The sequence below is a fragment of the Humulus lupulus genome, chromosome 9 (genome assembly GCF_963169125.1).
Source record: "Humulus lupulus chromosome 9, drHumLupu1.1, whole genome shotgun sequence".
NCBI lineage: Eukaryota > Viridiplantae > Streptophyta > Magnoliopsida > Rosales > Cannabaceae > Humulus > Humulus lupulus.
Genome location: NC_084801.1, coordinates 159235533 through 159259398, shown reverse-complemented (window position 1 = coordinate 159259398; position 23866 = coordinate 159235533). Strand labels below are relative to the sequence as shown.

Genomic DNA, 23866 nt, shown 5'->3' with positions numbered 1-23866 from the left:
GCATAGTGAGACCCTTGTGGCCTTGGAAGGCGGATGCAGGGGAAGGGTACCCTCGCATGCGGGGGAAGGGTAGCCTCGCATAGTGAGACCCTTGTGGCCTTGGCAGGCGCATGCGGGGGAAGGGTAGCCTCGCATGCGGGGGAAGTGTAGCCTCGCATAGTGAGACCCTTATGGCCTTGGAAGGCGCATGCAGGGGAAGGGTACCCTCGCATGCGGAGGAAGGGTAGCCTCGCATAGTGAGACCCTTGTGGCATTGGCAGGTGCATGCGGGGGAAGGGTAGCCTCGCATAGTGAGACCCTTGATACCTTTCCAGGCATGCGCGGGGGAATGGTAGCCTCGCATGCGGGGGAAGGGCAGCCTCACATAGTGACACCCTTGTGGCCTTGGAAGGCGCATGCGGGGGAAGGTTAGCCTCACATAGTGAGACCCTTGATGCCTCTTCAGGCATGTGCGGGGGAAGGGCAGCCTTGCACAACGAGGCCCCTTAGGTCCTTTTGGGCATTTTCGCTAAGGGCTTCTATTCGCCATGGGTCTCGCGTGGGGCAAGGTATTGGGCTGCTTTGCTTGCCCGAGGCTAATTGAGGGTAACCCTCAATTTTTCTCTTGAGTGTTGACAATGGCTCTGGTCAATTTTTGGCATTCACACTTGGCCCCCAGTCTATTGGGAAGTCTTTAGGCTTCCTGGTAGACTCATATTAATGCTACACTCCCTATGCTCTGGAGGTATTGCTGGGTGATCCATGTCCGTTGGTGCACTTTGATTACTTGTAAGGATATGTTGACCCCTTGGGTCCTTGCTATCCTTTTATGTATTTTTGCGCGCGCTTATTATTTTGTTGCGAGAAGCGTCCTTCTCGTCATTAGGCATAGTACTATTTTTGCAAGCGTCTTCTTTGAGACCCTTTTTGCAAGCGTCTTCTTTGAGACCCTTTTCGCAAGCGTCTTCTTTGAGACACTTTGTGGAAGCGTCTATTTTGAGACCCTTTTTGCTAGCGTCTACTTTGGAGACCCTTTTCTCAAGCGTCTACTTTGGAGACCATTTTCTTAAGCGTCTACTTTGAGACCCTTTTCTCAAGCGTCTACTTTGGAGACCCTTTTCTCCAGTGTCTACTTTGGAGACCCTTTTCTCAAGCGTCTAGTTTGGAGACCCTTTTCTCAAGCGTCTACTTTGAGACCCTTTTTGCAATTTTTGAGGCGATCTTCCCACATGTCGGGGCTTATATGGCTAGATGGTCCTCGTCCAATTTTAAACTTTGTCAGCGACCCTTCTAGCATGACGTCCCCTTCTATATTGACTCTTGAGACGTATTAGTAGTAGGGTGACTGGAGGAAGGTTCGCTTTCTTCAACATGTGAGTCTTCATGGCCCTCTTCCACACGTATGTACTTGTGTGCTCTATTCGACCTCTCATTGGCTGGGGAATTTACATGGGACTCACTGTTTCCTGTCTTTAAGTTTGTATGGCCATCCTCCACGCGAATATACTTTTGCGCCCTCTCGTAGAAGTCATATAGGTCAGTGACTTCCCTCTCGAGCATGCTATCCCACAATTTGCTTCCTGGAAGCACTCCGGCTGTGATGGCCATTTTTAATTCCCTGCGGGTCAAGCTCCCCACTTTGGCTACCTCCATGCTAAACCTATGGATGTAACCCTTCAGACTCTCATTTTCTCCTTGTTTTACATTGGAAAGGTTGGTGCCTGGCATTGTATAATCACGTATGGCGTGATGCTGTTGGAGAAACTCATCCGAAAACTGCTGCCAAGATCTGATGGATCCTGGGCGAAGTCTTCTGAACCATTTATATGCAAGTCCTTTCAAGGTGACCGCGAAATAGTGGCATCTAGCCCCGCTGCTGATCCCTCTTAACTTCATCAAATCATTGAATGCGTCCAGATGGTACTTGGGGTCTGTGCTCCCCTCATAAGGGGTCAGATGCGACTCCTTGAAGTTGGCTGGGAGTCGGATGACTTGGACCTCTTTAGTGAATGGCGATTCATGATCGAACTCATCCTTGATGGTTTGTCCTTCGGGTGCGATGACAATCTTGTTCCGCAGGCTCCTCATCTCTGTATCGAGGCCTTGCCTCCTCTCCTTCAGGGAGTCTCTCAACATGGAGGGGTTGACATCTTCCTTTCCTTTGTCGTCTCGGGGGACAGTAGGAGGTGTAGTTCTCTTGTCTGCCCCTCCTTTGTTGAGCTCTCCTCGTAGATCTAAGGGCGTCCTCTTTGAGGTGACCTCGATGTCGTTGTGAGAGCCAACATTGTTCCCTTGCCTTGGCCCCTGAGGTGGCCTCGATGGTCCGGGATGCTCATGCGGCTTCTCCCTGGGGGTGTTACTGGCGGAGTGTCTGGTCCTCTCGTCCTCTACTGGGACAGTGGTTTCCTGACCCTTCTCTTTCCTCTTAGGCAGGGTCACGTTCGACTTACCTTGCAACAGGCCATTCAGTACCTCCTACATGTTCTCCAAGGTGGTCTCCAGTCTTTGGTTTTTATGGTGCAGCTCACGAATCTCCTCTTCATAGAAACGAGATTTATAACTCGAGCTCACGGAATGGACCCGAGTTTGTTTAACATGTCTACGCGTCGAGGGGCCCGGATCCTGCCGGCCGGAGTTCGGTACCTGTGGTGGTTTGGGAGGAGGGAACTCGTTGGCGTTCCCGGGTGGTGTGGTAGTTGTCCTTGGAGGATTATCATTAGGCGAGATGGCTGGTGACGAGGCCTCCCTGTCATTCTCGTGAACCTCAGGGTCCCTTGGGGGCTCCACGTCTCGGGGTGGAGGTGGATCCTTCATGGAGGCCTTCAGCTGGACTCCGTTTAGGTGGACCTCCACCTCTCGTGGCTCCCTGAGTCGCTTCGAACGTCTTGGCATTTCTTCTTGCCGGAAGTAATGGTACAACAGTAGCTTGGTGCTTACGTTCCCACAGACAGCGCCAAACTGTTGACGGTGAAATCTCGTCAACGATATAAGGTTAGGAAACTAAGACTATATTGCCAAAGGTATCTCAGAAGAAGATGGAGAAAACTTGAAAGAGTAAATATGTAGAACTCCAATGGAGTCGAAATTGTATATTACTTAACAGCCTTAGCATACATCAATTTTTCCAACCCCTTTTCTAGAGGGGTGATGATCTATTTATACTGGAGCTCTAATGGCTCCTCATACATTGTGGTCCCAGGGGACAAGATTGTGCATAGGTACATTGTCAGGGTAGTGGCACAGGTTGTGGTGGAGCAGAAGGTTATGGTGTCGGCCTGGTACATAGTCAGAGGTATGCATGTAGTGCTTCCACTCTCTGTACAAATCCGTACCTCCACTACTTGTAGGACACAGATGTCAGAGTCATGCCTTTGCCCTTTTCCAGGGTTGTACATCCCGTGCTTGTACATTTATCTCATCCCTAGTGGTCCCCTTTACATAAATATCTTCTCTAGGTTTCTTTATATTTTAGTAAGTTTCAATCCATACTTCTTTTATCCCGTCCTTACCTCCAGGTAGGAGGCCTGGAAATAGGCATGTACGAGGCTTGGGGATGGGTCTCACAAGGCTAGACCCTTGGTGCCTAAACGAGTATCCAGGCATGACTTGGGCATTCACGAGGCATGGGGATGAGTCTCACAAGGCAAGACCCTTGGTGCCTAGCATGGTGAGGTGTGTCTTGTTGTGCGAGGCTTTGGCGCGCATCTGGGTCGCGAGGCGCGCGGGTGTGGGCAGCCTCGCATTGTGAGACCCTTGTGGCCTTGGCAGGCGCATGCGGGGGAAGGGTAGCCTCGCATAGTGAGACCCTTGTGGCCTTGGCAGGCGCATGCGGGGGAAGGGTAGCCTCGCATAGTGAGACCGTTGTGGCCTTGGCAGGCGCATGCAAGGGAAGGGTACCCTCGCATGCGGGGGAAGGGTAGCCTCGCATAGTGAGACCCTTGTGGCCTTGGCAGGCACATGAGGGGGAAGGGTAGCCTCGCATAGTGAGACCCTTGATGCCTTTCCAGGCATGCGCGGGGGAAGGGTAGCCTCACATGCGGGGGAAGGCCAGCCTCGCATAGTGACACCCTTGTGGCCTTGGAAGGCGCATGCGGGGGAAGGTTAGCCTCGCATAGTGAGACCCTTGATGCCTTGCCAGGCATGCGCGGGGGAAGGGCAGCCTTGCACAACGAGGCCCCTTAGGTCCTTTTGGGCATTTTCGCTAAGGGCTTCTATGCGACATGGGTCTTGCGTGGGGCAAGGTATTAGGCTACTTTGCTTGCCCGAGGCTAATTGAGGGTAACCCTCAATTTTTCTCTTGAGTGTTGACAATGGCTCTGGTCAATTTTTGCCATTCACAAAAAATATTATTTAATTTTTTTATATTTTATTTGAATATATATTTTTTATTTGTCACCCCTAATGTTGTATTTATTAGGGACGACTTTATATTATTAGGAGCGGAAATTGATTATGGGAGCACCATTATTAGGAGCGACTGTCAAAGTATTTGGGGTGAAACTGTCGCCCCTAATGTCATTAGAGGTGCCTGTTAGCGTTTAAAATCATTTTTTCTTGTAGTGTATTGCATGATCACCATGCAATCATGCACACACACACACAAGTGTTAGGGTGCATTTCTACTAACCATGTACCTCGGTGCACACAACCAAATCTCAAGAACTGACATTTAAAGTTAATTGAATAAATCAATTAACAAAATACTAATCATTTATTTTTTACCAAACAATTCGAATACAGTTAACACTTAACAATTAAAAATATTATATTTTAATATAATGTTTGATTAATTGATTAAGTGTTACAAAAAGTGATTAATTATTCTAAGTGGGGGAATGTTATATTATTTCATATAATATAATGTTGGATTAAATAATGTGACAAAATGTGATTTGTCACACCTTGTAACATATTACTGAATGTTACAAAATTGGACACATGTGTGTACCCAAATGTAACATATTTTGGAGTTACAAAATCGGTTACAAATTTGTAACTCTCAAATATTACCCAATAATGTGTAGATTGAGAATTACACATTTGTGTTTGAATTTCATGGAGCCATCATGCAATATGGATGTAAAAGACATGTTTTAAACACTCATTAGATGTATGGAGGTTTCAAAATCACATGGGAAAGGATTTGGGACGTTTTGGAAAAACTGAATTTTGGGAGGCTGGAATTGCCTATGGGACACGGTCACTGATTATCCCTGGCCGCAGCCTAGGGGACAGTGGCCAGTGGCCGCTCCCAGGAACATCTCTAGCCGCGGCCAGGGATGCTAACAACGTACTCCAACTTCTTTTTTCCATTTTGAACGATTCTAACATGTAGCGCACCAATTTTTTATTTATTAATTTGTGTGTTTTATTTTAATATTAATTGTTAGTTGTTAAGAATTTATTTTATTTGTTTGAATTGTTCGGTAGAAATTATGTGAATAAAAAAATTGTTAATTGTTTTAGTTAATTATTTTAATTTGTGAATTCTTGAGTTTTGGTTGTGTGCACCAAGGTGCATGGTTAGTAGAGATGCACTAGAGTGGTTGTGTGTGTGTGAATGTGCATGATATGCATGGTGAGAATGCATTAGTTTCCATGCATAGTGTATTTATCCTATTGATTAATATTTTTTCTTTTATTTAGTTATTTTGGGAAAGGGAAATAATTAAAAAAAAGAAGAAGAAGATAGGGAGGGCATGGGCGTGAGAGGAGAATGAGAAAAGGAGAGATTTCTTTCCCATTTAATTTTTTAAAATTTAATAAATTAAATTAGATGATTTTAGCTATTTTTCATAAGTGAATGATTGACATCTTTCTTGTTTATTTTCTTAATTTATTTTAATTTAAGAAAATCAAGAATAAAAGAAATTAGGATTTGGACTTACCCTTTCCCATTGGCTTAGTAGTAAATTCCTTAGGGTAAGGCTTTGGGAGATAAAAGGAAAGAAGAGCTTTTCCCCTTGCCATTTGGTGATTGAAGACAAGAAGAGAGAGGGAGAGAGAGAAGGAGAGGCTCGGCTAGAGAGAAAGGGAAAGAGAGAGAGAGAGAGAAAGAGAGAGTGAGTACGTGGGAGAAGAGGAAGAAGAAAGGAAGGGTGGTTCCACTATAGGTTTGTATCGTTGTTTTCCCTAGTGATTTATTTTTTCACTCATCTCCTCATCTTCTTGATTTCTAAGTTATCTTGTTGATGTTGTGTTTCTTTCTTGCTATGGTTTCGAAATCCTTAGGGGGTGTGATCAAAGGTGGTTGCCATTTTGAGTTTTGATTTTTATCAAAGGACATAGTGAATCCCTAGCCTTATTGTCATTGTTGTTATGTCGATTCTTGTTTATGCTATTGATTTAATGATGGTTGTTGTCTCTTATATTAGTTGATGCTTTTTTTCCATGCCTTTGTATTTTGTTCAATTTCATATCAACATGTTTAGGGTTGTGTGTGTGTGTGTTTATGAATGAATGCATTTATGGATATATATATATATATATTCACATGTGGTATGGGCGTGTGTGCCTTTTGGGTAGGTATGTGTGTGTGTTTTTGTACAGGCATGTGAATTAAAAATATAGATCTATGGATGCAGTGTAGTGTGTATAATATTGTTTGTATTATATAAAGATATGTGAGGTAATTTAGGGAGTGATTAGTGCACCGTTTAGTTACAATTTTAAGTTTTTGAAAACTAAAATAAAATGGGCCCACATAACCCTTGATTGGTAGGCCATTTCCAAAACTAAATTCAAAAAAACTTTTTGAAAATGAATAACAATTACACATGCAAATAGAAAACAACAATTTCTCGTTTTCTACAAATCCTCAAAATTTAGACTACGATAAATGGGCCCCACGGCTAGTTAAAATACAATATCGCAAACCAATCAATAATTGCAAAAGCTGGAATATTATTTTGAAATAATTCTTTTCAAATAAAATTCAAAATCCAAATAAGGTAGGCAGATAATGCATTTCTATCTTATCATAATATCTCATGCATCCTAATAAGGCAGGCAGATAAGGCATTTATATCCTATTTAAGTAGTTAAACACATGACCACATAAATATTTACCAAACCCTGAGTCGAGCTTGTCTTTAGTGGTGAGTGTACATGCCTAGCCATTCTTCGGGAACCCTTAATCTGGCTCTGATACCAAGTTGTAACGCCCTGGATAGCCAAGACCGTTACACTGTGTGTTTTACTCTCTAAATGAGTCTGTTGGCCATAGACGTGTAACTAAATGTGATTAACGATTTAGGGTTAAAGATTTTGGTCAAAAGGAATAACCATTTATGAAAATATTTAATCTTATACTTGGGATCCCAAAATAACGTTTAAAAGGTTAATTATAACTCAAACGTTACAAAAGGTCGACCTAAGTGGCAAAATAGGGTTTAACCCTAGTTCCTTTAAGAAACCCTGGTCGTGGTGGTCGAGCAGCTGAATATGTACATGCCGCCACCAAAGCTTTCCAACTCATGGCTGGTCTAGCTTCCCTTTCTCCTTACCTGCACTAGAAAGCACTCGTGAGCCAAGACTCAGCAAGAAAACTTAAACATGCTCATAAGTAGTTAACAACATATTACATAATCATAAATAACATGTTTAGCAGTAATAACCCTACTCATGCATGCATTCTATTCACATAAGAGACTACAATGTCACACCAGGTCCTGTTGCCCTAAATACATAACTATAAAGTCACACTAGGGCCCGTTGCCCTAAGATATGGGACTATAGAGTCACCCCGGGGCCTTCTTCCCTATCCTCTATATAACCAGCCTTAGAGCTAGCCCAACGTACCTGGCGCTTTAATTTCTAAACAACCATAGGGTCGGAAAAGCATATATCACGCTCCTGATTAGGCCTAATCATATCGACCAGCGCTCAGTGTGCTATTGCGGCCCTTGACTTATAAGTCAAGCCTTTCGATCAGTGCTCAGCACGTTATTGCCACCCTTGACTTATAAGTCAAGCCTTTCAACCAGTGCCCAGTGCGCTATTGGTGTCCTAGATATATAAGTTAAGCCTTTTCAATCAAATAATGCATGCAAGCATACATCATTTAACAATTATCAAGATACAGAGCGTTCAAACATGCTTAACCAAACAATTACAGGCATAATCATAATCAAGATCATTCAGAGGGACCCAAGCCCTAATCATATTTATATTTAACAACCGAGTCAAGTGTTAATCACATATATCACGTATTGGGTGCAATTTGTTTTACCTTTGGTCCAAGCGCAAGAAAGCAAGTATTGTTATGAAAACTTATACAGTATCTTTATTTATTTTCATGTATATCTAATATTAAAAAAATTAATACGAGATAGCCTAAAACATATTTATAAAATTGAATTTAAAGAGAAACAATGAATAGAATACTTACAGTATACGCAGCGGAATTAAAGAGTCATTCCTTCAATTTCTCTAACTCTTGTATCCTCTCTATCGCAGAGTATTATCAAGAAACTGAACCGATCTTCTATTTTCTTCACAATCTTCCAATGTATCCTTAGAATCACCTAGACTAGTGTGGGAAATTCTCAACACATGAGATAGATATAGAGAGAAGAAGATAAAATAACAAAGAGGCTTAGAAAATGACTTGTGTTTAGAGAGAATCTAAAACTATCAGAAAACAAGTGATTAAACTTGTCTGTCGTCTCAGAAATCTTCACGTATGACTTCTCTCTAAGTACTCCTTTAATAGACTCAATTAGGCCTCTTAATTTAATTAAAAAATCAATAAAATAATAGTCATTTTAAAGCCCTAGGTCGAAATTATCATGGACTTTAGGCCTGTGAAATTTTCCATTTGATTATAAGCCCATTGGACTTAAAATCAAGGCCTGCATTATTTTTTATTGATTTAATTAATTAAATAATTATTTAAATCCTTTATAAAATTAATTATTTATAATTTGAACATTGATTTAAACTTATTTATTAATTTAGATACCAATTTATCTTAATTAATAAATCTGCCATAATTTCTCTTTTTAAAATTACATAACTATGTGAAACTATCCAAAATTGACCTGATCAACTTTGATAGTTCTAATTGATAATTAAATCAATTAATTGAGACTATCTAGATGATTTTATCCAATGTACAATGGGGACCATGGGCCTAGGAAATCAAGCTCCAATAAGTTATCATAAATTTAACAAATAAATTTTCTAACTTATTAATTCCTTGTGACTCCACTATAGACTCAGAATTGCACTCTTGAATTCATAGAACGCTCTATAAAAAATATAGATACGCTATTAATTATCCATTGATACAACCATAATTGTCACTGGATCCTCTATAGACGGTCGATAGGACTAAAATACCATTTTACCCCTCATTGTATTTTGTCCTTAAAACAATTAGTTCCTTGTAAATGATATTTCAGTAAACTAATTTAATTACTGAAATCAGATCTCTATCATTTAACACTTTGAACCAAACTAAAAGGAAACCATCGTTTCACTTCTTCATCAGAAGCTATAGATGATCATATCTATGATTAACACTCACACTCAATTATACTACCGAGTTCCCAAGATGTAAGTATGGGCTAGTCCGTAGGGTAAGCTGGTAATGAACAAGTCAAGGAACTCAAATAATACAATCAGTTAGAATACTAACCACTCAGAATTGAGATTGAATTGACCTATGGTCAACTGTATGATATGACTAGAATAGATAATAATGGTATGTTTACTTATCTTATCAACTGTCAATATTAGTCCAGTTCGATGTAACAAATACTTCCGATCTTATCTACTTTGCTAATGTTCTGGAAAGAACATAACACTGTAATGTATAAGTAGATCATATCGTAGATTGGCAAGTCTGTGTAAATCCTGTGCACTGACTAATCTTAGATCTAACTTATTTTGAACATATAATCATATTTATATTCAACTTTGATTACGTCACTATAAATAAGATTAGCTATATGCTCGGGATTTAGTAGAAGTTTATATTAAACAAATAATCATAAAAATAAAACATGTGAGCAAAGTGATTGACCAAGTCAAAAATTGATTTCTATTCTTTTATTGATAATAAAATGAGATTACAAAGAATTTGGGTTTTAATTAGGGCATAAAACCCCAACAAACTCCCACTCACACTAATTGAAACTAATGCCTCAATTCTACTAATCCCATTTCCTTGATATGCTTATCAAATGTAGCTTTTGGTGGTGTCTTTGTAAATGGATCTACAAGATTGTCTTCAGTTGAAATCTTCATAAACTTTACATCTCCCATGGCCACATATTCTCGAATAATGTGATACTTCCTTTCTATATGCTTACTCCTCTTGTGACTTCGAGGTTGGCTATCGCTCATGTATTGTCACAAAACAACACAAGCGGTTTATCCATTTCTGGAATAACACCAAGATCCGAATAAAACTTCTTTAGCCAGACTATTTCCTTAGCTGCTTCTTACGCGGCTATGTACTCAGCCTACATGGTGGAATCTAAGATTACAGACTGCTTTATGCTTCTCCAAATCACAGTTCCACCCCGAAGAGTAAATACCTTTCCAAAAGTAGACTTCCTGTCATCGACATCAGTCTGAAAATATGAATCGGTGTAGCGTGCAAGGTTCAGAACACCACCCTCGTAGACTAACATATATTCCCTAGTCCGTCTAAAATACTTCAGGATATGTTTAACTGCTATCCAATGTTCTGGTCCTGGGTTTGACTGATACCTGCTCACTACTTCCACTGCATAGCAGATATCTAGTCTAGTACACAACATAGCATACATCAGACTTCCAACTCCAGATGCGTAAGGAACTTTTCTCATTGCATCTAACTCTTCAAGAGTCTGGGGAGACTGCTTCTTTGAAAGATGAATTCCATGGCGGGACGGTAGACGCCCTTTCTTGGAATTTGTCATTCAGAAACGTTCAAGTACTTTATCTATGTAAGCTGCTTGAGATAGCGCTAAGAGTATGTTCTTTCTATCCCTAATGATCTAGATACCTAGAACATAACTTGCTTCACCCACATCCTTCATATGGAATTGAGTGCTCAGCCAATTCTTCACATCTGATAATTTTTTAACATTGTTTCCAATGAGTAAGATATCATCTACATAAAGAAACATGAATACCACTATTTGATTTTCCTTCAGTTGGTAAACACAGGGCTCATCAATATTTGTTGAAAGCCATAGGTCTTGATTATTTCATCAAACCTAAGATTCCAGGAATGAGAAGCTTGCTTAAGTCCATAGATGGACCTATTCAACTTGAAAACTTTTCTTTCTTGTCCAGCTACTTTAAATCCTTCTGACTGATCCATATAAATGACTTCGTCAAGCTTTCCATTAAGAAAAGTTGTCTTGATGTCCATTTGCCAGATCTCACAGTCGAGAGCGGCTGCTATGGATAAGAGGATGCGAATGGATTTGAGCATGGCTACCGGACTAAAAGTTTCCTCATAGTCCACGCCTTCTCTTTGGGTATAACCCCTTGCCACTAATCGAGCTTTATAAGTCTTGATATTTCCATCAACACCTCATTTCTTCTTGTAGATCCACTTGCACCCAATGGCCCTAAAGTCACTAGGTGCTTCCACAAGATCCCGGATGGAATTCGAGTACATGGACTCCATTCCTGTTTCATGGCTTCAAGCCATAGTTCTTTTTCAAGGCTAGCCATTACCTATTTTAAAGACAATGGATCATCATCACTAGTGCCACCAACAACCATATTGGTTTCACCATCCAAACCATAGCGAACTGGGTTCCTAGAAACCCTCCCACTACGACGAGGCTCTGTGACTATTTGCTCAAGAACAATGGTACTTTCTTCATTTAAATCGACTTGCGTTGGTTGGACATGAAGAGTGGGAATTTCATCATCAACTTGCATTGATGACGATGGAGCATTGGTTGGAGTCAATTCTTTAACCATCTCCTCTGAAACTACTTTGCTGCGAGGTTTAAAGTTCTGGACATAGTCATTTTCTAGAAAAGTAGCATTTGTAGAAGTAAACACTTTCTTTTCTGAATGACTATAGAAAAGTCCACCCCGAGTACCTCATAGCCAACAAACATGCAAACTTAAGTTCGCGGTTCAAGCTTTCCCTCATTTTTCCTCAAGCGTTAGCGAGACTCCCCCAGATTCTATAATGGAATAAACTAGGTTCACGAACATTCAAGAGTTCTAAAGGTGTTTTGGGGATTGATTTAGACGACACGACATTGAGAATGTCATTCGCGCTTTCAATTGCATATCCCCAGAACGAAGTTGGTAGAGTTGAGTAACTAAGCATGCATTAAACCATTTCCAATAAAGTTCTGTTCCGGCGTTCTGCTACACCATTTTGTTGTGGAGTACCTGGTGTAACGCCCTAGTTACCCCAGAACAGTTACGGTGAACGATGAAGCAGAAATTTAACCCGCTACCCGAGTCCTTTGGTTAAAAATGTGTTCTAAGTGTTATTAACAGGCTTAGGTGAAAAATCAATAAAAAGGAAAGGATATGTTTTATTTAATACATAAATCTGTTCATGGGCCCATAAAACATTTACAAGATATTTACAACTCAAAATAGTCATTACAGTTTCAAAATTACATACCCGCCGACCTAAGCGGCAAAAATAGGGTAAACCCCCTAGTTCCTTTGAGAACTCCTTGGCCGTGGTGGTCAAGCAGCTGCACATGTACACATCGCCACCTAAGCTCTCCACTCAAGGTTGGGTGAGCTTTTCTTTCCCTTTACCTGCACCACATAGCACCCATGAGCCAAGGCCCAGCAAGAAAACACAATAAAGCATGATATAATATCAACAATGATCTTAATAATCATTCAGGACTATCAGTCGAAACAAATAGGTGACAGTCGCAAAAGTCACTAAATTGGGTCTAGCTCCCTTTAGCCTTGTCACGATAGGGTCACCGGGGCTTAATAGATAAGTGAACTTTTATTAGTTCGAACAGGATAGGTGCATGGTGACTAGTCACCAACATAACCTTCCTCATGACCATAGAGTCATAACCCTGGAACATCGTTCCCTAGCCATGTGACAAGCAGTCACCGGGGCCTTAGGCCCTGGCTCTAGTAACTAGTCTTAGACTAGACAAGCGCTTATAAGTTCGTCAACCTTAGGGTCGGTCCAACGTTAATGCCTTAGAGCCATTCAACGCTGATATCAATTAGATCTAATCTTCATTTGGCCTTGCGTTCATGACGCTATGCCATTTCTGACCCTTAGGTCAGTGTCCCTAACTAGTCAGTACATATACAAGTATACAACATTCGCTAGCATTTAATAGGCAATCCATGTCCACATATATCAATCAACATGGCTCAATAACAATCATGCATGTCATATATACACAGGATGCAGTTTTCTTACCTCAGGTTCGAGCGAGAAATAATATAAGAATGACACTTGAGAACGATCAACTTTTAGATTCCTTAGCGGTTACCTAATCATAACCAATTATAATCCATTAATAAAGTAAATCAATAAATGGTTCACAATCTAAAACCACACTCCCGGGATCAATCCCGCACTCTCGGGAATCTTAATATACTCAAACGGGGTAAAGGAACCAAACCCCAAGCCTTAAAGGTCATTCTGAGCCCTAAAATAGGCTTGCTGGAAAATGGACCAGCGCTGCAGCCCTATTAAATGGCGCTGAGGTGCTATTTCCAAGTTAGAGAGGCCCAACTCTCTGCCCTGCCTAGCGCTGTTGCGCCAACTTCAGACCAGCAACACCTTTGTTTGCCCTCCTTACGATTCCCCTTGAAACCAACCTTCCAAACCAATCCAAAACCTTACCAAAACACCCAATTCAACCCCTAAACTTCATCTACATCATACCCTCATCAAAACCCAATCAATCTTACACAAAAACTCCCATTGATTCCAACTATCCACATCAAAACTATAAGCTGAAAACTATAAAGAAAAACTGAGTATAGCTTAAAATTCTTGGATGAAATCCTACCTCAAGCTAGTTTTGAATCATCCTCAATGGATGAACTAAGTCTATAACCTCCAAGCTTTGATTTCCTAGCTTGATTCTTCAATTTGGGACCAAAAACTTCAAAGGAAGATAGAGAGAAGGGTGATGTACGTGAAGAAGAAATAAGACTCTGTTTTGTTCTATATGTTTCTACAGCCAACCAAAAACATATATAACCCAAGCCAAATGACCTTAATACCCATAGGTCATTTAAAGCTTCTAAAGTCTCCCCAAGGGTAAAATTGCCATTTCCAACCTATTTCGTGAAACATAATTAATGCTCTTCAATTCCCGTTATTCCCGATATTCTCAAATACCAATAATTCAAATCCCGTTACCCTTATACTCCCGGCAACATTCTAATCATTTAATCATCCCGAGACTCACCCCGAGCCTCGAACTTAATTCGGTTATGACTAAACCGCTACTTAATATTCAAAGATCGTCTCATGCCGAATAGCTCGAACAAATCCACATTATAATGTGGCCTCAACAATATATCACCAACATGCATACAAATATACAATTACGCCCTCAACAGGCCATATTACCAAAATACCCCTGTCATGAAATGTGGACCCACATGCATGCATTTAACATCATATTATAATATAATTCACATAAACATGCATATACTCATTAAATGGCATAATTAAACAAGTATGGCCCCCCGGCCTACTATTCCCGCCATTAAACACATCGGAGAATTCGGGGCATTACACCTGGGGCAGTAAGTTGTGATAAAATCCCAAGTTCAGTTAAATGATCTTGGAACTGCATATCCAAATATTCTCCACCCCTATCAGATCGCAAGATCTTTAATGTTTTACCTAATTGGTTCTGAGCCATTGCTAGGAATTCCTGAAACTTTGAAAATGTTTTTGATTTCCTATGTATTAGGTAAAGACATGAGTATCTAGAGTAATCATCAATGAAAGTGACAAAATAATCAAAACCACCCCTGGTTTGTACATTCAAATGTCCACAAACATCTTAATGCACAAGACCAAGTGGTTTTTTTGGCCCTATCACCCTTTGCAGAGAATGGACGCTTGGTCTGTTTGCCTTCTAGACAAGATTCACAGACAGTTAATTCACCTAAGGTGAGTTCCCTCAAAGGTTCGTCCTTTGTAAGTCTTTGAATCCTATCATAGCCAATGTGACCTAGTCTCAAGTGCCATAAATACGTCATATTATTGTTATCGGTCTTTTGACATTTATTGGTCCTAGTTTTAGCTACTTTGAAAGAGCGAGGGGTTCGTTAGGTCGCATAATATAAAGCCCATTTTCCAAACATGCAATACACAATTGTGATCCATTGAAAGAAATAGATATATTAAAACTTGTGAAAGTCATAACAAATCGTTCTAATTGCAACATGGAAACTGAAATTAAATTTCTATTAAAATTTGGAATAAAAAATATATCTTTTAAAATTAAAATTTTTTTTTCGAACTTCAGACGATCTCTTCCTCTAGCTTGGACCGCAACGAACACTCCGTTCCCAACTCTAAGCTTTAAGCCGCTTTCATTCACTTCCTCCCACGATTCAAGAAGCTGCAAAGAGTTACAAACATGGTTAGTAGATCTAGAATCAATAATCTAAACAGAGTTATCATTCTCTAAAACACATGCTTCCAAGATAAATGAACTATAATCATTACCTTTGTTTTTTTTTTATGAAAAGGAATATATATTGAGAACAAACAAAACAAGTACAAACGCACCAGACAACTCACAAAAACAAAGCCTTACATCTGAACAACTTTATCAAAAAAAGCTAGATCATTTTTCCTTATATTCTTCTTAGTATGACTAAGAAGCCTACCCCTCACAAAGTACTTGATCAAATTAATAACAAAGCCCACAGAAAAAGAGCTAAACTTAAAAATACAATTGTTCATATTCCTCCATGACATGTAAACAGTTGTTGCTAAAGCAGCAGAAATCACAGATTGCTTCAGCCCCTTTGGTTTACCAGCCATCCAAGAACACCACTCATCATATTGATTCGGCCAAATACCTCTTCCCAGCCAGCTTTCCACCTGACCTCTAATCTGCCGAGAAAAAGGGCACTAAAAAAAAAGATGAGAGTGGGACTCTTGCTCCTCTTCACACACTGGGCAAAGCACTGAAGGCAGATCCAAATGACAAAGGCTGAGCTTATCTCGAGTCAGCAGATGGCCCAAGGTAGCCTGCCAAAGAATTAACCTGTGCTTAGGCACAGTCAAAGAGTTCCAAACCACATTCGCAAAGAAAACTCTGTCCTTGTTAAGTAACCTGTGATACAGAATTTTCAAACAAAGTTTGCTATGATTGACTGCCTCATCAAGCCTATGAGCAGGGAAATCATCTCTAAACTTAACCAATCTTCTCCAATACCAACTCACATCCTGAGAAGCTCTATAATGCCAGAAATCTTGACCCTACAGGTAGATAGAATCCACCCACTTAACCCAAAGAATATCTTGCTTAGAAGATACAACCCAAATAAACTTGGCAAGAAGCACTTTATTCCATTTACAACTATCCTTGAAACCAAGACCACCCATGCATTTAGGCAGGCAAACCTGATCCCAAGCAGTAAAATGCATCTTACTTCGCTGAATATTATTATCCTTAACTCCCCAAAGAAAGTTTATGCAAAGCCGATCCACCTCCTTGGTGACACTCTTAGGGAGAATGAAGATACTCATCCAAAAAGATCTTATACTCAGAAGCACCGAGTTGATTAATTGTGCCCTCCTCGCAAAAGATAGGTGACGACTCTCCCAAGTATGTAATTTTAGCTGAATATTTTTGATAATGAGAGAACAATCACCAGCCTTCCATCTTGTTGTTCGAAGAGGAACTCCCAAATATTTTAGGGGGAAATTTCCTTCAGTGAATCGAAGCCCCTCAAGCAAATTCTGAGTCTCTTTTTCAGCCACACCACCAAAATAAACCTGAGAATTGTCCTTATTGGCCGTCAAACCAGAAGCACAACAGAACTCATTAAAACTATCCCTTATAATCTGAACCGAGCTATTGACCCCCTTGCAAAATATGACCAAGTCATCTGCAAAACAGAGATTGACAATTTTAAGGTGCTTACACTTGGGATGAAACCGGAACCCCTTGTCCATGGAAGCTTGCCTTAGTAACCGGGTACAATATTCAATAGCTAATACAAACAACAAAGGAGAAATCAGGTCCCCTTGCCTTAGCCCCTTCCGACCTTTAAACTCCCCTTGAACCTTCCCATTCATAAGAATCAAATAAGTTGGATCCTTCAAGCAAGCCATGACCCAATTGATGAATTTAACTAGAAAACAGAATTCAGTAAGAATATCCTCCAAAAAATTCCAATCTAACATATCATAGGCTTTGCTCAAGTCAATCTTCAAAACACACCTAGGGGAAATGTTTTTCCACTTATAGCCTTTAATAATAACTTGAAGAATAAGAATATTATGCGCCAATAACCTGTTTTTAACAAAGGCTCCTTGATTTTGATGGACAAGACTTGGAAGCACCGATGCCAATCTACTACAAAGAATTTTAGAAATGCATTTGTAAATAGAATTGCAACACGCAATAGGCCTATAATCCGCTGCTCGAGAATGAGTCTCAGTCTTAGGGATCAAGGAAATAGTAGCCTTATTAACTTCCTCTGGCAGATTACCACACTCAAAGAAATCCAAAATGGCTGCTGAGATTTCAGCCTCTAACTCTCTCCATAGCACTTTGAAAAAGCCCGAGCCAAACCCATCAGGCCCCAGACTTTTAATAGAGTTAATGCTAAATAACGCCTCTTTAACTTCCTTGGTAGAGAATGGCTTTACTAAGCTAACCTGCTGATCCAGGGTCAGTTTATGACCCAGATCAAAACAAGATTTCTGATTGGATCTAGAGGCCATGCTTTTGCTTCCCATAATTTTCTGGAAATGAGTCACAAAATGATCCACAACATCATCAAAGTTTTCAATACTCTGACCAAATTCAGTTACTACAGAAGTGATACAGTTAGAGGCTCTCCTTTGTTTTAAACAGGCGTGAAAATAAGTCGTGTTGTCATCACCAAAACGCAGCCAGTCCACTTTACTTTTCTGTTTCAGGAAACTCTCATAAATTCTGGCAAGCTTGTCACCTACTCCAGCTTCAAGTCTTTGAAGATTAACCGAATGAGGATTACTCTGCAGGGAAATCTGGGCAGCCTGAAACTTCTCCTTAGCCAACATATAATTCTGGGCAACATCCCCCATGATATGCCTATTAAACTTTCGAAGCACCAACTGAAGCCTGCTCAGTTTTTTACAGATACGAACCAGCCTAGACCCTCGAATAGGTTTGCACCAGCTTTGCATGACAGTAGTCTTACAGTTTTCATGATTTGTCCACATATTGAAGAACTTGAAAATTTTAACACCACAGTTCACAGAAACCTCTGGTTTGATAATGCAATAGCAATGGTCAGAATGAAGTTGCCAGTTGAACACAGCCTCGGATTGAGGAAAAAAGTCCAACCAATCTTCATTCTTAAAAACTTTATCCAATCTCAAGTAAATTTGGTCATCATTAGCCTGTTTATTAGTCCAAGTAAAATGAGATCCTCTAGCACACAATTCATCAACTAACCCCTAGGCCCTCCAATTTTGAGCATCAGATAACTCAAGGGAAGATATAGCTCAACCACCAATTCTGTCCTCACTCTCAAAAATAGCATTAAAATCCCCAGTTAACAGCCAAGCAGCAGCTGGAAAACAAAGGTTAGTCAGATCCCTCCAAAGAGCCACTCTTTCATCAATTGAATTTCTACCATAAACAAACGTCACACAAATTTTTTTATTAGTCCTTAGACCCTTGACACAAGCATGAAGTAACTGATCGGTTTCTTTAAGAACAGCTACAGACACCAAATTTTGCTGCCAAATAAGCAACAATCTGCCTTCTAAAACTAAACCAGAAAAATAGCTCCAGCCTCTGAAAAAAGATTGCATCATATTCTTAATCTTATCACCCCAAAGTTTGGTCTCCAACAAGGAACCTATACCAATTTTATTCACAAAACAAAAGGAGCTCAGAAATTTCTGTTTCTCTCCCTTATTAATACCTCTAACATTCCAACTAAGAATGTTGTGATTATCCATGCAACAAGCTTGTTGATGCTAGTCCCAAATTTGCAACCTCCATAACCTTATCTTGCAAAGCACTGTAAGAAATTCGTCAAAGTGTTCTATGCCCTATGGATAGCCTTCTTATTCCCTCCAACCCATTTAGGGGTAACCTAGTCCGAAATACCTCCATCATTCGTCTTAGTACCTGGTGTACGAATCTGGTTTACAACAGATGACTTAGGAACAGTTTTCTTTGAACTCTCCTGGGGCTTGTCCAACTCCTTAGAATTCACAGAATGAGCCTCAGTATCCACATTCCCATTTACTGAAACATGAGGCCTAGTCTCAGTATTCACTGTCTCTTTGACCTCTGAAACAAATGTCTGAGCCACAGGGACTTGCCTGGCCTCATCCTCTCCAATTCTGGTTTTGTGTCTCCAAATCTCAGAGGGCTTCTTATTACACATTCTTTTAGTATGGCCATACACTTTACACCCCCTACATTGAGTAGGAAGCCACTCAAACTCCAGAAGTTGCTCCATTAGCTGCCCTTTCTCATTGAGAAATTGAACCGATTTAGGGAGATCCTCCGAAAATTCTATCTCCACTAAAACTCTAGCAAACTGCATCATAGATTTGTCCTTCGTAACTTTATCTATCAAGATCGGTACCCCAATCGTGCTCATAAGCGCACTCAAGCACTTAGTGCCCCAATATTGCAGCCCAAGACCTGGCAGTCTAACCCATACAGGAACTGACTTCACTGCCTTCAGAGTATCTAAATCAGCAGACCAAGGCTTCACTATCGCTGGCTTCCTGTCAAAATGTAGCACCCCAGCTTCCAAAACCAAATCCCTAGTGAGTTCATCACGAAAATTAACAAGTGTGAGCCCATTATTCAGCCTAGCAATTCTCTCAATGCCAAGTTTACCCCATATCCTCTTGATAAAACCTTCGAAAATAGCAAATGGAGGGTTAGCCCCAAGCACCTGGCAAACCACCGTTGAACTCCAGAATAGGCTTTCAACTTGGACCTCGTCCAAGTCGACTTGTGCTATTCGACTTGAACCCATTACCTTTGTTTTTATCTGCTATAAACTTGGGGCAATCCTGTTTCCAATGCCCCTTCTATTTGCAATGAAAACATTTACCTTTACCTTTCTTGTTTTTCTTGTTTTTCCCCTTAGGCTTCTGTGCACTTGGTTGTGCACTCGCCTTTGCAGGCTTGGGGTTGTTGTTTTGTCCACCTTTCCTCTTGTTTCCAGCTTTCGAAGACGAAGCTTGGTTAGCTTCAGCCTTAGTTGGATCAGCAACAGTACTAGTAGTTGTCTTCTTTTCTCTTCCCTTACTAGGTCCACCCATGATAGACTCAAAAGTCTGAAGCTCATTCATGAGCTGCGTCAGACCATAGTTGAGTTTATTCAACACATAGTTGGTGGTGAATTGAAGGAAAGCTGGAGAAAGACTGTTGAAGATTAAGCCAACTTAAGTTTCCTCATCTATTATGGCTTCGTGTAGTTCAGCTTCCTGAAAGTAGTTTGTCATCTTGATCAGGTGATCTCAAACATGTTGAGAAGGTGCCATTCGAGCATTGGCATATACTTGGTGGCCTCAAAACGAGTCTACGTTGACTTGGCACCAAACATGTCTTGGAGCTGATCCATGATTTCGTAGGCTGTCTTGACATTCTCCATCTTTGTCTTGAGAGTGTCAACCATACCAGTCAACATGTAGTACCGCGCCTTGTAGTTAGTTGCCTGCCAACGCTCATACTTGTCCCTCACAGACTTGGTAGCTCCTTCAGCTAGAACTTCCAGGGATTCCTTAGTCATGACGAACTTGGAGTTGTCACCTATTAACACAATGTTGATGTTTTGCTTCCATTTAAGGAAGTTTTCTCCAGTAAGTTTCTCCATTGAAAGTTGAGAAAGGATGGGAGTAGACACAGCCATAACTTAAAACTACAAATTACCAATAAAATAGAAATCAATCACATTTTCTCAATAAAACTTCTATTAACAAATATTTCAAGAAATAGGACAACATATACCAAAAATATGTAAGATATGAGAAAAAATACCAAAAACAATCATATCTCTATTTCTTTAGGTTTTTAACTAATATATGATATCCTTGTCCGAGTTGGCAAGAGTCAAAAATACCACTAGTTAAATAGAGTTGTAAACTCATTTAATAATGGACACCATTATTAACAACCTACTATTCGATCAAAATAAGATAACAAAATCTCTTATTTTATGAGCTAGACCCACGGTTTCAATAATCATAGATTTAGACCTAGTAGTCACCATAGGGGTGAGTCTAGTAGAATTTGACCTATAATTATATATCTTTTGAAATATAACATTGTCAAAATAACTAATGAACACCTTCCGTAGGGGGACGAATAAAAGCGCCTCGAGGCCCCATTAAGCTATTGACTATGTTAAACCAACAGTGGAGATCGAATAAAATTCTTAAAAATAAGCTCATTATAAAATTAAAAATAATATTTTTATTATTTATTTTTAGAAAATTAATGACTATGGTTTTCCCAAACAAAAATAAACAAATTAAATTTTTTTAAAACCAAAGTCCTATAATTTTCTATTAATTCTAAAGTGTAACATCGAAACAAATGCAATTAATTTAGAATTAATTTGTTGCCAATCAATATTTAGGTTTAACTAATATAATGAACCTATACAATTAAGTCCAACTCAGGTAAATGGCCTTAACAATTGGACTTGTATGGAGGAGGGTTGGGTCCAGTATGTCGTTCACACTACAAAGGCCCCCTATCTTCCATACAAGGTCCAAAAGACAGGAATTTAAACCTTCGTTTTATTAATTGTTATAAATTGATTAGACCCACTATAGTCATGCAAAGCAAATGAGCCTTCACAAGTGGAATTACCCACAAAAGAGGAATTTAAACTTTACATTTTCTAATGGGCCCAAATAAAACCTATCATTTTATGAATATTTTATTTGGCAAAGTACCATATATCTAACAAACATATGGGCCACTATATGCATCTAAGCCCAATTGCAAAAATACCACATATAGTACAAACAGACATGTTATAATTGTATGGACATAATCATGTTACTATATGAGCAATTCTATGAATTTATGCAAAAATACCACAATTAATTATCTATAATTTATAAAAAAAATTCAAATTAAATAAATTTTTACAAAAATAAGTCAATTTAAATGAAATTTATCAACAATTAACAATAGTTAATTTAAATTTCATTTATCAACAATCAACTTGGTTTTAGGTTAATTTGAAAAAAATATTAATTTAATTTAAATATGATTTATCAACAATTAACCAAAGTTAATTTAAATCCCATTTATTACAAAAATATTTTATTAATTGGCTGAAAAAATGATATTTTTCAATATTTAACCAATTTTAAATTTTAAAATCAATATCTTAACTATTTTCCAAAAATATCTTGTATTGTTACAACTATTAGCTAATATTTTAACCATTTAAAAAAATTAAATATAAATAGTTATAACAACCCTAAAATATCTCAAAATAGTTAAACAAATTCAAATATACATAAAAATATCTAACTAGCAATATTTAAATTTCAAATAATTTAAATATTAAAAATTATAGAATAAAAAATATTTATATTTTCAAATAAAGATTTAATAAAAATATCAAGAATTTAAAAGAAAATATCTTAAATATCTAATATCTTAATTCTAATATTTTAATATATATTAAAAGTTTTAAAATTAAGTTGTTATTATATTTTTAAATTTGAATTTGAATCTTTGTAGAAAATATCTAATTATTTAAATCTCAACTAACAAAAATATCTTATTTTTAAAAACAATTTTAAATACAAAATAAATCCGATATTTTTGGATTTGATTATAAATAATAAATATCCACAATTTTAATTTTCTTTAATTTAAAAATGTTTTTTTTTTAAATTTGGATGAATAGTACTCGTGGTTGTTGTTCACCGAGGCTGGTGCGTGTGGGCGCGCGCGGGTGTGGGCACGGGCGTGCGCGCACGCATGGGGAGCCAGGCCAAATTTTTCCAAAAAAAAAAAATTTGAGCAATTTTTCAAAGCAAAACAATTTTCTAATTAATTTTTAACATGTTTTACACAAAATAAAGCATATATAAAAATTAATAGCATAGAAAACACAACAAAATAACGTAAAAATTGCTAATAATCACATAAAATCAATATGCTTAATAAAAACATGAAAACCATCCAATTATTCAAAAATATCAAATAATCCAATTTTAAACATGTTCATGCATGAAAATAAAGATTACCAAAGGCTCTGATGCCAGTTATTAGGAAAACTTATACAGGATCTTTATTGATTTTCATGTATATCTAATATTAAACAAATTAATACGAGATAGCCTATAACATGTTTCTAAAATTGAATTCAAAGACAAACAATGAATAGAATACTTACAGTATATGCAGCGAAATTAAAGAGTCATTCTTCTAGTATCTCTAACTCTTGTGTCCTCTCTGTCGCAGAGTATTATCAAGAAACTGAACCGATCTTCTATTTTATTTACAATCTTCCAATGTATCCTTAGAATCACATAGACTAATGTGGGCAACTATCAACACATGAGATAGATATAGAGAGAAGAAGAGAAAATAACAAAGAGGCTTAGAAAAGGACTTGTGTTTAGAGAGAATCTAAAACTATCAGAAAACCAGTGATTAAACTTATCTGTCGTCTCAGAAATCTTCACTTATGACTTCTCTCTAAGCACTCATTTAATAGACTCAAT

The 23866-nt window shown here is 38.7% G+C and overlaps 1 protein-coding gene across 1 annotated transcript; it reads right to left on the bottom strand.

Moving 5' to 3' along the window:
- Positions 1 to 15724: 15724 nt before the first annotated feature.
- Positions 15725 to 20142, bottom strand: LOC133800227 (uncharacterized). The gene is made up of 5 exons (XM_062238182.1): positions 19254 to 20142; positions 18649 to 18999; positions 16544 to 18498; positions 16217 to 16399; positions 15725 to 16030 (listed from the first exon to the last, which is right to left on the bottom strand). Exons 1-5 carry the CDS (start codon positions 20140 to 20142, stop codon positions 15725 to 15727), a joined length of 3684 nt encoding a protein of 1227 aa, XP_062094166.1.
- Positions 20143 to 23866: the final 3724 nt, after the last annotated feature.